We start from the raw sequence: 14,137 nt of genomic DNA on the forward strand, positions 1-14,137 counted from the left end.
GTTGTGCGATCGCTATAGTAACAAGCAGTGTTGTAGGCGGGAGGGGTGGTGCGCTTGTGCGTGCGAGTGTGTATGTGCGCTTGTGTGTGTGTGTGAGAATGCAGCGTGGGGGGCCTGTATGTGCGTGCGTGCGTGCGTGCGTGCATGGGCGCTTGTGTGTGTGTGAGAGAATGCAGCGTGGGGGGGCCTGTATGTACGTGCGTGCGTGCATGGGCGCTTGTGTGTGTGTCTGAAAGAATGCAGCGAGCGCGTTCGCGTGCGCGTGCTCGTTTCGAATCGCCTCCAAGGCGATGCGCGCGGCCAGGAATGTCTCCTGGAAAGGAGACACGGCCACAATAAGTTCTCGGCGGAGACGCGCTTCCGCGCGTTCAGCCGAGCCCTAAAAATGAGCAAACACGTGTGATAATGGGGTCACCACACTTCACTATTCGTTTTAAACCCATTCTAAAATAAATAACTAAGTTAGAGATAAAGATCCACAAAAGCATTTACACCATGAGCAGCAATGTATCTCTTTTAACTCTGTGACCTCGAATGTTACACATTGTTTCAGAGTATCATGAGTAATGTTAATTTGTTTCTGGTGTGTTCGTCATTTCCTTCTGTTTGCACATTTGTGAAATTGGCTCAGCAGGTGTGTTACTCAAACCGAAGTACTCTAGCGTTAATTGGAACTCAAACGATCATTTCAATGTGGCTCATGGTCCTTCAATCCATTTTTCATAAAGCCCGGAGCAATTTGTTGCAAGACGAGTGTCAGAAATATAATACAACAGGCACAACATAACAGGACAACATAAACCATTGTCTCCATACTAATTTGGTACAAGTAAATAAAGATTTTTTCGTTTTGTTTTAAATAAATGGAGAACTTATACAATAAATATTAGGTAAACAAAACTTCCCAATTGTAATTGATTGTAACTACCAGAATAGTAAATAAATAAAATATAATGCACGAAGTTGCATTAATCATTTATTGCACATTCATTACAGCTCACATGCAAGGTAAGAAAACTATGTGGGTTAGTAAGTGCCACTCTGGATTCAGCTCATCTGCGCCAGCCCTTATGCTCACTCTGACGTTTGAAATGCACAACCCTGTTTAGGGTTCAGTGGGGCAGTTAGAAAACAGCACTTCTCAACACAGGATCTACGCTGTAGGGGCTCTGATCGGGTTTGGAAGGATTAGAGATAAGGTTGCCAGATAGCTAAAAGTCACAAGGACATCTTGTTCCAGACCTGGTAGTTCTTTTAACAATTCAGTGAATTCCAAGAGTTGTTTCTTCATTTGCTTTTAATTAAACCATTGGACGGACACGCTTGGCAGTAATGATCTGTAAAAGGATCAGACTGATAATAGAGTGTCTGCGATATCATAATTCACAAACCAGCATTTGAATGGAATTACCCTATTCTGAGAAGAACAGGTTTGAGGAATTATATTCTAAGCAGTCCTATGGGACAGCGGTTCTTAACCTGTGATCCAGAGACCCATGGGGGTCCGCAACACATACTCAGGGTATCCGAGACTGCTGAGAAAATAAAATATTAACAGATTACTAAAGTATATATAAATAAAGAAGCAAATATAAAATGAAAGATTTGAAAACATTTTGTAAATGCGAAGGAATTTGAAATTGATGGCTCAAAAATCAAGTTGATATCCTCAGAATGATTAGTGGGAGCAGTGCAAGTGCATAAAACAATATACAGCTGGGACTATGGGTGGCCTGAATTGAATTTAAAAACCTCCAACCTTCTCATTAAGATTAAAGTTTAGATTTTTTATTTGTATGGTAATTAAATTAAATATTTATTCATTTGTGTATTTGTTAAATGCTTGTGCCCTCCTTTTTGTGTATTGTTTTTGCCTTTCACATATTCAAAATTGCAAATGCAGGGGCTCAGGGCTTCCAGTAACGAGACTTAATAGGAGCCCCTGGATTCCAATAATGATTCAATGGGGATTCACAGCAGTCATGGCTACTGCCACTATGGAGTGGCGGCGCAGCAGGAGCGTTGGACGGGGAGCGGGAGTTGAATACATTTTTTTATTATAAGCGTACCTGTTCCTGCACCTGCTTCACGCTGCTTCGGTGCTCCTCTGTTCTGCTGCTTCCGGCAGTCCCTGGGACAACAGACTCGCCATACAATCCAGACACTGTTCTCACACTATGAGAGCAGTGTGGGGATTGACTTGAAAAGGCTGGTTTTATGCTTCGCTCAGAGTCTATGCCTTTCTCTAACCCGGCTGTACAATACAGCCAGGTTAGAGAAACCTAAGTGTGCATGTCTGTTAGGCCGGCCTAGTATGGCCGGCCTAACAGACATGCGCACTTAGAAGTGTACAACACACCTCCTTCCCCCCTCCCATGGCCCGGCCTGCCCCTTCCTACACAAGCAGGCTCAGAGCCAGCAGCGGAAAAATAGAATGATAGTAAAATGTTGTTTTGTATTTCAGCTGCTGGCTCTGAGCCAGTGGGGAGATGCTCCTCCGCCATTGCGGAGGAGCCGCCGCTGGTTCAGAGAAGTCAAAAGGTTAAGACCACTGCTATAGGAATTAAAATGTACTGGGCACACTGTACATCTGATGGAATTACTGGTCTAGCTCGATAGTTCGAACTGTATTTTTATTTTACAATTAAACAATGTTCATGAGGGTCATTACTTCTTTTTGTGCAGCATTTACTGTGGACATTACAGATACTGCATGCAAGCATGGCGCTCTTGAGCACAACAACACTGCCGCCTTGCCTGGGATGTGTTCAAAACCATCACCTACTGAAAAGGGTTGGCAAAGAAGGAGGTGACCTAACTCAAGACTTGCCCATAAAAGCCCATAGGCGTTTGAGGTTACAAGTAAAATATAGTGAAGAACTGCATTGACAGCAGGCGAGGAATTGAGGAGAACTGGAAAACAGGGGTCCTTAACATTCAGGATGGAATTAACAGCAATAAACATTTTCAGGATTTCAGCTTCACTGATGCAAAAGGAGCAATTGAGAGACTGCTAATCTGCCAAAAGGTAATCATCGTTTATGGAGGTGACTAGATGATTGAGACACTTCTCGATAGAAAGCAACAAGAGCAAGACAAGGCGAGTGTCACACAACAAAGAAACGAATATTTTAGACGTGTCACTCGTGGAGAGAAATAACAATGTTCTCAAAGAAGTGCAGATCTTGTTTTGCGTTTTAATAAATACCTGTAAATCTCCAGGGTTCAGTTTCCCAGTACGACCGCAAAAATCTTCATGGGCCATTGAACCTCCATCCAACAGGTAAGAAACCTAACGGTGGAAAAAGAAAGACAGTAAATACATTCAAATTGAATACTGTAATGCTTACCAATGCTAACACAACACCAATTAAATACAGTGTTGTGTCGGGCTACGGAATTAAGAGCGCCCCAAATACAGGACCCTACTGATCAAGAACAAGTAATAAGATAAAGACAGATATGCTAATCTCATCGATCATTCTTGCCACCAATTCCAATACATGTTACTCTGCTTAACTACTACTCTCCCGTTGTTTTTGTGTAAGTTCAAAACATTTAATATTTTAGTACCCTCAGTGAAATATCATCAGCATTCCTTCGAAAAATCATATATATATATATATATATATATATATATATATATATATATATATATATATATATATATATATATATATATATATATATATATATATATCTCAGCTCCTGCACAACACCGGTACCTCCCACTCACAGGTGGGTGCTCCTTGAAGTGGGGGTGCACCCACTTATCAAATCTCTGCTCCGTTTCCGTTCTAAGGGACAATATCCAATGTCCAGACGGTGAAAAAAGCACTCGCGGGGGACAGTTTGGGTTATTTTATTAGAACACCAAACAAACACTGCTTAACAGTGTTTGTTTGGTGTTCTAATAAAATAACCCAAACTGTCCCCCGCGAGTGCTTTTTTCACCGTCTGGACATTGGATATTGTCCCTTAGAACGGAAACGGAGCAGAGATATATATATATATTTTTTTTCTTTTTTTTTTTTTTGACATTGACAAAGCCGTGAGGCGAAACGCGTCTGTCAAAGAGGGGGATGGGTCAGCGCCAATAAAGCATTTTTGCTTTAGATCCTTCGTGTGTGCCTTTTTCCACTTCAAACATCAAGAAAAGTTTGACGTTGCAGAAATATATATATATATATATATATATATATATATATATATATATATATATATATATATATATATATTTATTTATTTTTTTACACAAATTGCACAGCACTCAGAAGTAGAAGTCTTGAGTTTGTTTATTTAAACAACCGACCCAACCAATGCGTTTCAGCCTCCTCGGCTTTGCTCACGGTTAGTGAGTTTTCTATTTCCACACAATATAAGCCTAGTCAGCCATTATGGGGCATTCTGGGCAATGTAGTGATTGGCTTTTGATAATCAAATTAAATAACAGAAAAAGAAAAATAACAATTTACATTTTCCGACCATCTCATGGAGGTTATTTACACTTGTACATTTTTCAATTCTGCGCTATTTGCATTTTGCATTACAGTGCTTTTATCTGAGTTCCGCCTTAGACTAGTTGATGCTATTGCTAGTTAATGCTCTTAACCGAGTACTCACTACATTGCCCAGAATGCCCCATAATTGCTGACTAGGCTTATATTGTGTGGAAATAGAAAACTCACTAACCGTGAGCAAAGTCGAGGAGGCTGAAACGCGTTGGTTGGGTCGGTTGTTTAAATAAACAAACTCAAGACTTCTACTTCTGAGTGCTGTGCAATTTGTGTAAAATTGAACTTTGGGGCCAGGATCCGGCTCCCTCGCCAAGCACCGACTGTGAGAGCGCGCTGTGTAACAGGATCACTTTGTGGATATATATATATATATATATATATATATATATATATATATATATATATATATATATATATATATATATATATCTGTGACAACTTGCCAATAACTTATAAAAAAGAAATGTATCAAAAAACAAACATCTTTTTGCTGTAGTGTTATTCATATTTGGTATGGTACAGAAAAAAATTAGATTGACATTCGCTGAAAAGGCCTACTTAACAACATCACCAAATTGTGAGGAGATGTAGCCAGCAGCAGATTTGTGGGGATTTGTCACACAGTCCTCGATACTGCTTATCTCCATGATGGTAGTGCATATTAACACAGCGAGAAATTAGCTTTATCATGGAAATTGAAAGATGAATCTTAGAATGCAGCAGCCATTTTGGAACAGGCCCGCAAGAGTTAGCTTCTACACAGCAAATTCTTAGTTTGTGGGTCCTGGCTGCTTTTTCATTGCCAGGGACACTCATTGCAATTACTCATGCATTTGTTGGGTGTGGGCATCCGTGAATGCAAACTGGTGTTGACACTACTGGCCAGCCTGGAGGTAACCTTGCATGGACAAAATGTGAGCATTAGAAGATATTGGGGGAGAAAAGCAAGAAGGTAAACAACATAATAGGGAAGAACATGGATAGAAGGGGTTCAGGGGATTGTGGAGAGACTGGAAATTAAGCAGGAGGATTTTGAAGAAAGCGATAAATGGTAGAGAAAGAGAACAGTGGTGATGATAGTGGCAAGAGAGTGGCAGTGGTAAGAAGGTGGTAATGGGAGGCCATTAGAGCGACATGACATAAAGTAAACTTGGCTACAGTGGATAAACTAATTGAATGCAAGAGAGAAGGTAGCGCAGACCGAGGACAATTTAGTGAGAAAGGACTACAATGAGAGAAAGAGATATGAGATAGTGGATAGGATGATAGTACAGAGAACAGAAGTGAAGACCAGAAGGAAATGGAAAAGGTTGATGGAGTGAGATAAGTAGAGTAGCAAGAGATGTGGGAATTGGAGACAGGAGGAGAAAGAGGATATAGAAGAGAGGGAGGCAGAGACAGAAGAGTCAGGGAAGATTAGCAATGGAGAAGGTGAGAAGGAAGACAGATGAGAAAGGGAAAGAAGGTGGTGAAAAGGGTGGCACGGTTGAGAGTTTAGGAGAATGGTGGAGAATAGGCTCAGAGGATTGTGAAGAGAGGGTGAGAGAAGTGGGAGAGAAAGGGGAAAAACAAAAGTTGGCTGAGAGACTAGTGTGGAGACAAGAACACAAAATAAAAGATAATTGGGCTTTGATGGGCAATGTCTGTTCATTTCGGGCTTAAATAGCTCACATTTCCTGCCAGGTTTAGATTTTAGCGGTAACAAAAGGGGGTGGTGATGGACGGAGCATCCGAACCAATCAAACACTCACACCCAGTCAAAAGATCTGGGTTTAATCCATCACCGTTCTTTAGCCCACTCTGCCACCCCAGTTCAGACATGGCTATATGGAAATCAGTCTGACCCTGTGCCTCATGGGAACAGTCCAGCCCGAACTGCCAAGCCATGCCTTCCCTGGACCGGAAACAAGCTTCCGAGGACCGGTTTCTGGCATTACAGCCTTCTTCAGCCCGGCTTGCTTGAATCCAGTGGCAATGGAAGACATGGCTTGGCAGTTTGGGCTGGACTGTTCCCATGAGGCACAGGGTCAGCCTGATTTGCATATAGCCATGTCTGAACTGGGGTGGCAGAGTGGGCTAAAGAACGGTGATGGATTAAACCCAGATCTTTTGACTGGGTGTGAGTGTTTGATTGATTCAGATGCTCCGTCCATCACCACCCCCTTTTGTACCGCTTTTGGCCGCCATAAGTGTGGCAGGGTATGCTCAGACGTGAGTCTCTTGCTCCCTTTGCCACTGGATTTAAGCAAGCCGGGCTGAAGACGGCTGGAATGCCAGAAACCGGCCCTCGGAAGCTTGTTTCCGGTCCAGGGAAGACATGGCTTGGCAGTTCGGGCTGGACTGTTCCCATGAGGCACAGGGTCAGACTGATTTGCATATAGCCATGTCTGAACTGGGGTGGCAGAGTGGGCTAAAGAACGGTGATGGATTAAACCCAGATCTTTTGACTGGGTGAGTGTTTGATTGATTCAGATGCTCCGTCCATCACCACCCCCTTTTGTACCGCAGGTTTAGATTTTAGGGCATCCCTTAGATGGGTTACACAGTATTGGTTGGTGAAAAGTCTTAACCTAGCTAGTGTGTGGGTACTAATCAAGTTTCAGGATGGAAATGGTAAGGGATCACCCTCAAAATAAATGAAGGCATAAGGGGCTGCGGTTTCGACTCCAAGAAAAATGTTTGTCCACAGAGAAAGACGTGTACACGAGCGAGCCCTTTTCTAACACATTTCAATACGTGGACATGTAAGCCTTTCTAATTGCCACTTGCGAAATGGATATGGATTTGAGTATTCAGGAATGTCTACGATATGAACAGCTATCCATGGGTTCTCTATGAAGTTGCTCTGAATCCTAAGAAAGTTATAAATGTACTCCAAACTTACATTTCTTTTTCCTTTGGGGCCAATGTGAAATAGGCCCCAAGGTCGTTATTAAGATCTGTTCACATTGGAGGTGTAGAAAACAATTGGTCGGTGTGGCGGGATAAGGGGATACTTTGTATACAGAATTTACTTGATGAAGCCGACTTATTCCCATATGACCTACTAGCACTCAAATAAGGATCGCCACCATCATAACACTGGCGATATACCCAACCCAAACACAGGCCACGGCTGATATAAGGCACCCTGCCTTACACATTGGAAGCAGATCCCCCTCCCTCGATATATATCACAGTGTGAAAACACTTCAAGGGGACTAAGTCAGGGCTTTAGACTACCCATACTGGCATACGTTTTTTGTAGCCTACCAGACACACCCTTCACAGTTCATGGGAAGTCAGATTATGCCTTTCCATTCCTGAAGATGAATGGCTCAATATACTTAAGAACCATGACAATTCATTGCGAGAGACCAGACTCAAATTCAGTTACTTTAAGATTCTTCATCAATGCCATTGGTCCCCTACCAAACTTCATAGAGCACACATGCAACCCGATTCCAAGTGCTGGAGATGCTCCGCCTCTGACTGCAACATCGTACATATACTATTGAAATGTACAGCTCTCTATTACTGGAGGCAGATCTGGGATCTGCTCCAGAACGATCTGGGAGTGTCACTGGCGCGAACGAGCCAAATGGCTCTATTCCATGACACAGCAACCTTGCCCTCCTTGCCCCACAACATGACCCGCTGGTTGTCCACGGCTTTGGCGGAGGCAAAAGTAGAAATGTTACACCACTGGCAAACTTACAAGCTACCCCCTAACGTACATGGCTTTCTGATAAGCATACAATGGCCACATATGAAAAGTTAATATACAAAGTTAACGACCAAAGGCACAAATATGACGAGATACTGAACACTTTTCTTCACTTTTGCACATCCCTGAATAACTCTGGCAATGGCTAGCCAGCAACCACTGTACTACACATCCAATCTTGACGTAACAGAGACCGAGGCACTTAGCTGTGGCAAACACATGGGCCCTACGAAACAATTTTTACTAGAACATTGACAATCGCATAACATCACTTTTACTCTAGTAGCCATAGTCCTCGAGACACAGACCCGGCTATTCAGAATCTGAGGCAAGGCATACGTTCATGCCCAAACTAGGGCACTCCTTCCAGGTTTGGATACTACTCTATTACTACTCTATTCGATTTAGTGATGGCTTATCCACTCATTGCAACTGTACCTTGTCTAATTTATAATATTGTATTATGATATGATCAAGCCTCCCATGTGGGAACTTTGGGAGAGGGGATTCCATGTTTTTATGCATACTATATTTACTTACGACCTCCATTGGTTATTTCTTCCATAATAAAAGGGCTGAACGATCATTCTCTATTTCTCTTTCCTCTTTGAAATGTTGAGATGTTGTTTTGCAATATTGTATGTACATGTTCCTGTGGACCTACATAGAGGGTTTTCTGTATGGAACGGAAATTAATAAAGAAGTGTAACACAAAGAAAGACATGTTCAGAGTCTCCGTCAATGGCAAGCCCAAACCCCTGACAACCCCTTAACAGTCCATGACTACATGAGGGTGGGAGTGGAGTGAGTCTGGTTGGACAGTGGTAGGGATCAGCCTGGTTGAGGTGCAAGCAGAGCCGTTCTGATGTCATTAGCTCAACTGGCAGTACTGGCCCGAGAATCCTCAGGCATCCCCTGTTGTCAGGGCTGCTTGCACAACCCAAGAAAGGTACTCCTTCGGATTGCCATGCTGTCCTATTATAAATGCAAGACTGGTGGGAGCATATCATGGGCCCAATAGGACAGGACTCTTTATTTCGCTCCTTTTGTTTAAGCCACCATAATTTACTTATGATTTTAAATTACATGTGCACTTCATTTAGGCCTGCTGAAAGACCCACAAACAACTAGATACAGTGTTGTTCCAGATTCTGTTGTGCCCTACCTGGCTGGATACTCCAAATATGCAACGGCTATAATGCTCTCTGTATGTCAAATGTGAAGTGCTTTTGAAGACGTCTGTCGATCTTTTCAGATACTAATAGAATACTTCAAATACTTTGATAATTCACGGCAGGCATTTATTTGAACCATTCCCATTTTTTACAGTATTTCAATTATTAATATACTTTCAGTAAGTTTATGCCCTTTTATACATCCTATGTTTCTCAATGCATTTCGTACTTACATCACCACTTCATCTGGAGCAGGCATACAGCATAATGGGAAATTATGACTAAAAGAGAAACAGTATGTAGCGGACATATTCAAAACACAAAATCAATGAGATCCGTACGTGCATGTTCGCTATATAATCTTAGTGCAACTAAGGGCTGAACAACTAACACTTGGGTAGCTCAATCTTTGTTATCAAATATCACATAATAACTGTTCATATGTATTACATAGCTTGGATCAATGTGGTCTATTCATAGTGAGGCTGGCTCCTTCAGACTGTTCTGTACCTCATTGTTAAGTAACCACTTGACATTTTAGCACACTTTAGGGTGTGTGCATACACAATATCTGCTCGGGATACATGGGGTGCCATAAAGGGCAACGCTTGTGCACGATGCGGGTTGTTGGCAGCCGACATAATTCACATGTTTCATTCCTGCCCATCTCTTGGTGGGTTTTTAGAAGATATTGAGCGCTTCATTAATGCTACACTTAAGATTAGTTGTGTACTGACCCCGGCATTAGTGATATTTGGGGTTGAGGTTGGCAATAGTCTAGCTGGTAGTAATTCTCTATATAAATCAGCCCTTATATTTATAGCTATGTCGCAGGTCCGCCTATGTATAACATCTCAGTGGCTCTCCCCGGAAGCCCCAACTTTCTCGCAGTGGCGAGCAAGATTGTTAGCTATTCATAGGCTTGAATTTTCTGCTTTTTCTTGTAAAGAGGGGAGAAGGCGACAATTAGCAACCAGGATCTGGGCGCCGATGACGGAATGGGATGGCTAAAGGAATTGTGATTTTTTTTGTCGCATTATTGTTTTCTTTCTCCCCCTTTTTTTTTGCTTCTTGTGATCTGCTTTCCTTATTTTCAATTCCAAGGAATGTTTTGTTGTACCGTATGCTTATATTGTTAAATAATTTTGTTTGCTAATATGTATTAATAACCAATTCTGCTGGGTAATATGGAATCTGTATTGTTAATGTTTGGTGTCAAAATCAAAAAAAAAAAAAAAAAAGGGGAAACATGCAGGTCCGGCCACCGCCGGTCCTGAAGAAAGCCAATTTACATTGGATGATTTGGCTGAAACATGTAGACCACTTCACTTCTTTGGGATGTGCGAGATCATTTCTCTTCCTTCACATCCATTATTGTTTTTAACCCTGCCCCAGGAACTCTCCTAAAAAATCTCTCGCATTTTGATAGTATCCTGAAGGTAGTTTTAAGGTCTGCACTCACTATATTCACCTATTTACTCAAAAAAATCCCGCTCCTCTGAAGTAAGGCAGCAAAGCACACCTAGGAAGCACACAGCCCCCTGGGTGCAAACCCAATGATGAAACATGCCACCAACTAGTTTGGTGGGTGAGTGTTCTCTTAAAAACCCACTGGACTTCTTTTGTAAGAGAGACTACTTCCGTGACCGATGAGAGGCTGGTCGTCTGAGACCACCATTAACTCATTCGTAGTATTCATTCATAGAATTTTGGAGAGATGAACGAGCCTCCTTTGTTCATTCCTATCAACTTTGTTTAGCACTGTAAAGATAATGTACATGCTGTGAATATAAAGGGATCTAGGATTTTGTGGGAGACGGGTTTATCGGGTTATATAACACCAAAAACCAAACATGCATATAATCTTATATGACATAAATTCTATGGACTTAATTTTAACATTTGCTGTGCCGATAATGACTCCAACCCTATTTGGAAATTAGTTAATTTATCCAGGCAAAGTGTCGAGCAGAGACCAAGGTCATAATTTCGATACAACGTTTAAATGCTGCGCACCAGAATATCGTTCCATCTAATTTTACTATTTAATAAAATAGCTCCTAGAGGTAAAAGATTACACTATAGTCAAGTCAAGTTTTTTTCTACAATCCATTCCATTCAAGATGTTTACACCAATGGTGTAAACTGAGATGAAGCAGGACTACAACCTCTGTGTGCTTAAATGAACACAGGTCTGTACTAAGGTATCTGTGATAAATTTGAGCGATTTATGTAATTATCTCCATGTAAAGTTTGATCGGAAGCAAAATGATACATACAAAAACTACAATAGTTACTGAACTAAAATGTATAATACATAACATCAGTAGGCCCTCAAGACCTATGATCCCGGTGCAGAAACATAACTATGGTGCAGCTATTGACGACCTACAATCAGTCATAAAACATGCATTAAAAAGGTTGAAGTAGCCTAAGGGGCAATCTGGCAGTGGAAGAAGGGATGATCGGACAGGTCAGTGTGTGAGCCGCTTTTCTGGCGGTTTGTGGGCCTTTTTTATGGGATGGTGGGCAGTTTTTACTGCTGATTTCCATGACATTGCCTCACACATTGCCTGCAGCAAGTACAGACGCATGCAATCTCCAATAGCATGAATAACATCTATAAAGTGTGTTATTACAAGCTCAAAACTGTGGACACTTTATTTTGGCGCCAGGGCCTATTTTCTATCCCTGTCCGACCATAAGCATTACAATGCTTTATGACACATAAGTCCAGTCATGGTAGAGAGTATTGAGAATCACTCAAAAAGCAATCCAATTTTTTTTGTCATCATTTAAAAAAAAAACGCAAGAAAATCGTTTTCGGTCTGTATTTATCTGTAAAAATCAGTAATAACAGAAAACAGGGAGCCTTATTTATGAGCTAAACATGTTTAAATTGGAGAAATTGGATACAGGAGCACCATTCCCCCATGGTAACACCTGTATAGATATTTTAGGTGTGTACATATATCTATGCTGTCTGAGTGCACCTATGAGGGTGCTTGGAAATCAGGGCACCTGCATACCTGTAGAGTGTGTGTTTATATGCTGCCTTTGTGACAGTCTAGTTTGTGTATACTCGTTCACTATACCTTTTTACCTGCGTATATGTTAACTGTAAACAAATATCTTCATGTATTGTCAGTCTGTCATTCACTTTGGGAAACCCCGACCTGTTGACTTTACCAATGCTTGTAATATTTGTATTGCTGCGTTATTTCCCAACACGGGATCTTAATACCTACAACAGGTTTTCATATCCACATATAGTAAAGAGCATAACCTTCTTTTCCATAAACCCTGACAGAGAACTGAAACACAACTCCAGTATTTTAGGGAAACTTCCACAGCTCTTATCTGGGATTACAGATTTAGTGCGGTTACATAAGCTTCTTTCTCTCAGCCAGGTGTGTCGGCCAGTCAGTGCGTGTACCATGATGAAGAATGTATCATCACAAGAGATTATATTCATATTTCACAATTTAAAGAATATTAAGTAATCGAAGAGTCATGGCGGGGGTTTACTCGAGAAATCTTCCTCGGAATACAACAGCTTGCCTTTTGTGAAATAACGCGTGGGTGAATGGGGGCTGGGGGGTATCGTCTGGGTATCTGTGATGCACATTTTCAGGAGGCAATGTGGAGGTAAGCAAACAAGAAACCCCTGCTCCAGAAGGTACCATGGCGTCCTGCGAATTAGAAAAGGCATTAGCTTCGTTTTGCTTATGCGCCACCCGATGGGCTTAGTCACAGCTGCGCCTCACCCTCCTTCCTCACTCCCTTCACATAAATCTTGTCTATGCAGCTAATCCTGAATTCAAGGCCTAGCTCGTTTTTTCCCTTCAAAGTGCAATCTCTGGTGAGTAGGAGCAGGCAGCAGGAAGCAACAATATAGCCATAATAGGCAAGATCGCCTGGGAGCTATCAAGCCAGCAGCAGTATTTCTGTCATCGGGCAGGGAGGCAGTGGGCACGCCAACCTTGCTCTCGGAACTGTAGACAAAGCACACATGTAAACACAGTGATTGTCTCTGGTATCCAGGCACAGCAAAGCACATCATGTTCACAAATTGTTCGGTTGGACCAAGAGACTGGCTATAAAGATACGTACATGGCTCTACCTTAATGATCAGTAATAGAAAAGTTTAGTTCGGATATATTAAAAAGAAAAACAGAAAAAATGGCTTTTTCTTAAAGTCTATACCAGCTCTCTGAGACACTATGTATGAAGAAAGTGTGCAACTGCACCACCATCAAGTCTGCATCCGCCACACACCACAAATTAGGTCACAAAGTTTTAACAACTTTATTTTGGCCTAGGTTTCAATTTTTCAAAAGAAAACATTTAATCAATCAGAAAGCACTACTTTACGTCGGTGATGGTGGGACAAAGTTGTTTTTTAGTTCACGGTTTCCACTACAAAAATAACAAAACCCCAAATGCCAACTGTGATGAGGGCACTTTATGTGACTAAAGGTCTACTACACATTGTTACTGTATGACCGATAATGTAAATATGGCAGTGCAGTGATAAAAATGGGGCATGCTGGTGTATTTTGTTGTTATTAGAGGAGAAACAGCTCTAGCAAGATTCCCTTTTTTCATCCAGCGACAACCTTCAGAAAATATGCCTGGTTGGTCTTGAACTGATGAATAAGGACAGTTTCGAGCTACAGATTTCTGTATGGCCTACAAAATCCATGATTGATTCTCAAACCTTTCTTGCCCATACAATG

At 41.6% G+C, this 14,137-nt stretch overlaps 1 protein-coding gene across 3 annotated transcripts in view; it reads right to left on the reverse strand.

Moving 5' to 3' along the window:
• The window catches only part of PIR (pirin), a 492,836-nt gene that overhangs the window by 319,645 nt on the left and 159,054 nt on the right, over positions 1-14,137 (reverse strand). For all 3 annotated transcript variants that reach the window (XM_078657706.1, XM_078657705.1, XM_078657704.1), the window contains exon 4: positions 3,209-3,292. In XM_078657706.1, coding sequence (XP_078513832.1) covers positions 3,209-3,292 — 84 coding nt within the window. The remainder of the gene's footprint in view (positions 1-3,208; positions 3,293-14,137) is intronic.

The sequence above is a fragment of the Lissotriton helveticus genome, chromosome 8 (assembly GCF_964261635.1).
Source record: "Lissotriton helveticus chromosome 8, aLisHel1.1, whole genome shotgun sequence".
In the NCBI taxonomy this organism is placed as follows: Eukaryota; Metazoa; Chordata; class Amphibia; order Caudata; family Salamandridae; genus Lissotriton; species Lissotriton helveticus.